General features: G+C 43.7%; 1 protein-coding gene across 1 annotated transcript in view; it reads right to left on the bottom strand.

Moving 5' to 3' along the window:
* Positions 1-890, bottom strand: part of ZNF354C (zinc finger protein 354C) — a 5,622-nt gene extending 4,732 nt beyond the window's left edge. The window contains exons 1-2 of the mRNA XM_007454817.1: positions 746-890; positions 213-308 (exon numbers count right to left, since the gene is read on the bottom strand). Coding sequence (XP_007454879.1) covers positions 213-308; positions 746-890 — 241 coding nt within the window. The remainder of the gene's footprint in view (positions 1-212; positions 309-745) is intronic.
* Positions 891-1,554: the final 664 nt, after the last annotated feature.

Genomic DNA, 1,554 nt, shown 5'->3' with positions numbered 1-1,554 from the left:
GGGAAAGAGAATGCAGGGAGTGGTATGAGAAGGAAGATGTCAAGACAAGGACCTTCTTGATGCAAAGAAAACCATTACAACCAAGGAGCCTTGTCAAGGGGTCCTGAGCATTTCAATAAGGCTCAGAATTTCCAGGAAAGTTTTCAGAGCACTCCTCATGACCTGCTCATGTATAAAGACACTTGTGCCCACCCCCCCAGTCACTTACTCACCTAGGCAGGTACCTTGAGGGATTTCTCTTTCCACCATACAGGGATCTTCTCCATGTTGCAACTGGCAGATCAACTTTGGCATTGAAAATGGAATCCCTGCTCATGAGTAAGGAAATGGAGTTTGAACAAATGGCATGAAGAGCAGCCCCAGAACTAACTAACTGGAACCTACAGGGCAGAGAAGGCAGCATAAGCACTCCTGAGGGGGACTGAGGCCTTTAGGGGGATGGAGGAAACAATATAGGGCCCTGGCTATGAACCCCTCTAAGATGGGAGTCCTATATGTTTTCCAGAATCTAAACTGGGCTCAAGTCATTGGAATAGGAGGGAACTGATCAGAAGGTGGGGCGGGAGGAAGGCAGAGGATGAACAGCACCATGAAGGGCATCACAACAAACAGGTACACTTTCAATTCTACACAGGTTTGTCCTTTCCCAGGGGCACACAGGATAGAAACCTGCAGACTCTGAACCTCAGAGGGAGCTCTAAAGTGCTCCCACGGCAGACTCTCCATGACAGGCAAGGCTCCTTACCCAGCGAGACCAGGGTGCTGTAGTTCTCCAGCATCACCTCCCGGTACAAGGTTCTCTGGGCAGAGTCCAGGTGCAACCACTCGTTCCGGCTGAAGAGCACAGCTATATCCCTAAACGTCACTGACTCCTGTAATGGCAAACCCATTCCTGTTCACCCAGGAACATCTTCTCTGGAAGACTTGGTAAGAAGGTGACACTGGGATGTGTAGCAACCATGCTGAAAATGTCTCAGGATTCTAAATATTTCAAAGCAACTATTTATGTTATTTTTGGAACCAGCCATCAACTATTAAACAAATATTTATTGAGTACCCACTTGGAGCAAAGACACGTGGCATGTGTTGTGATATGGGGAAAAGGGCAAATTTCCTGCCAAGAGGGAATTTATATCCCACCCTGGGATCTGTCAGAGTAACTGAACACATCCATTTACCCCCCTCCCACTCAAAATCCAAATTAAATGAAAGGAAAAAAATCAGAGAACATTTAAAGCAGTGCTGGAAAACTAGGGAAAATATCATTAGTAGAACAGAACTAAAAAGGAATTTCTGAGACATAAAGCAAATAATAAAAATAATATTAGTTAATGTTTACTGAATACTTACATGTTAGGGACTATGATAGAAACTTTGTATACAGTAACCCATTTAAGTTTCACAGACATTCTATTAGGAAGATACTATAATTAAACCATTTTGCAGATAAAGAAACAGTTCAGAAAGGTTACAAAATCTTCCCAAGGTAAAACTGTTAGAGTGGTGGAGCTCCTAACTGAATTCAGATAGACAGGTCTCTAAGATATATTGTCA

This window comes from Lipotes vexillifer, unplaced genomic scaffold (assembly GCF_000442215.2).
Source record: "Lipotes vexillifer unplaced genomic scaffold, Lipotes_vexillifer_v1.1 scaffold2091, whole genome shotgun sequence".
In the NCBI taxonomy this organism is placed as follows: Eukaryota; Metazoa; Chordata; class Mammalia; order Artiodactyla; family Lipotidae; genus Lipotes; species Lipotes vexillifer.
The sequence above is the reverse complement of the archived record's forward strand: the minus strand, read 5'-3'. Positions and strand labels throughout refer to the sequence as shown.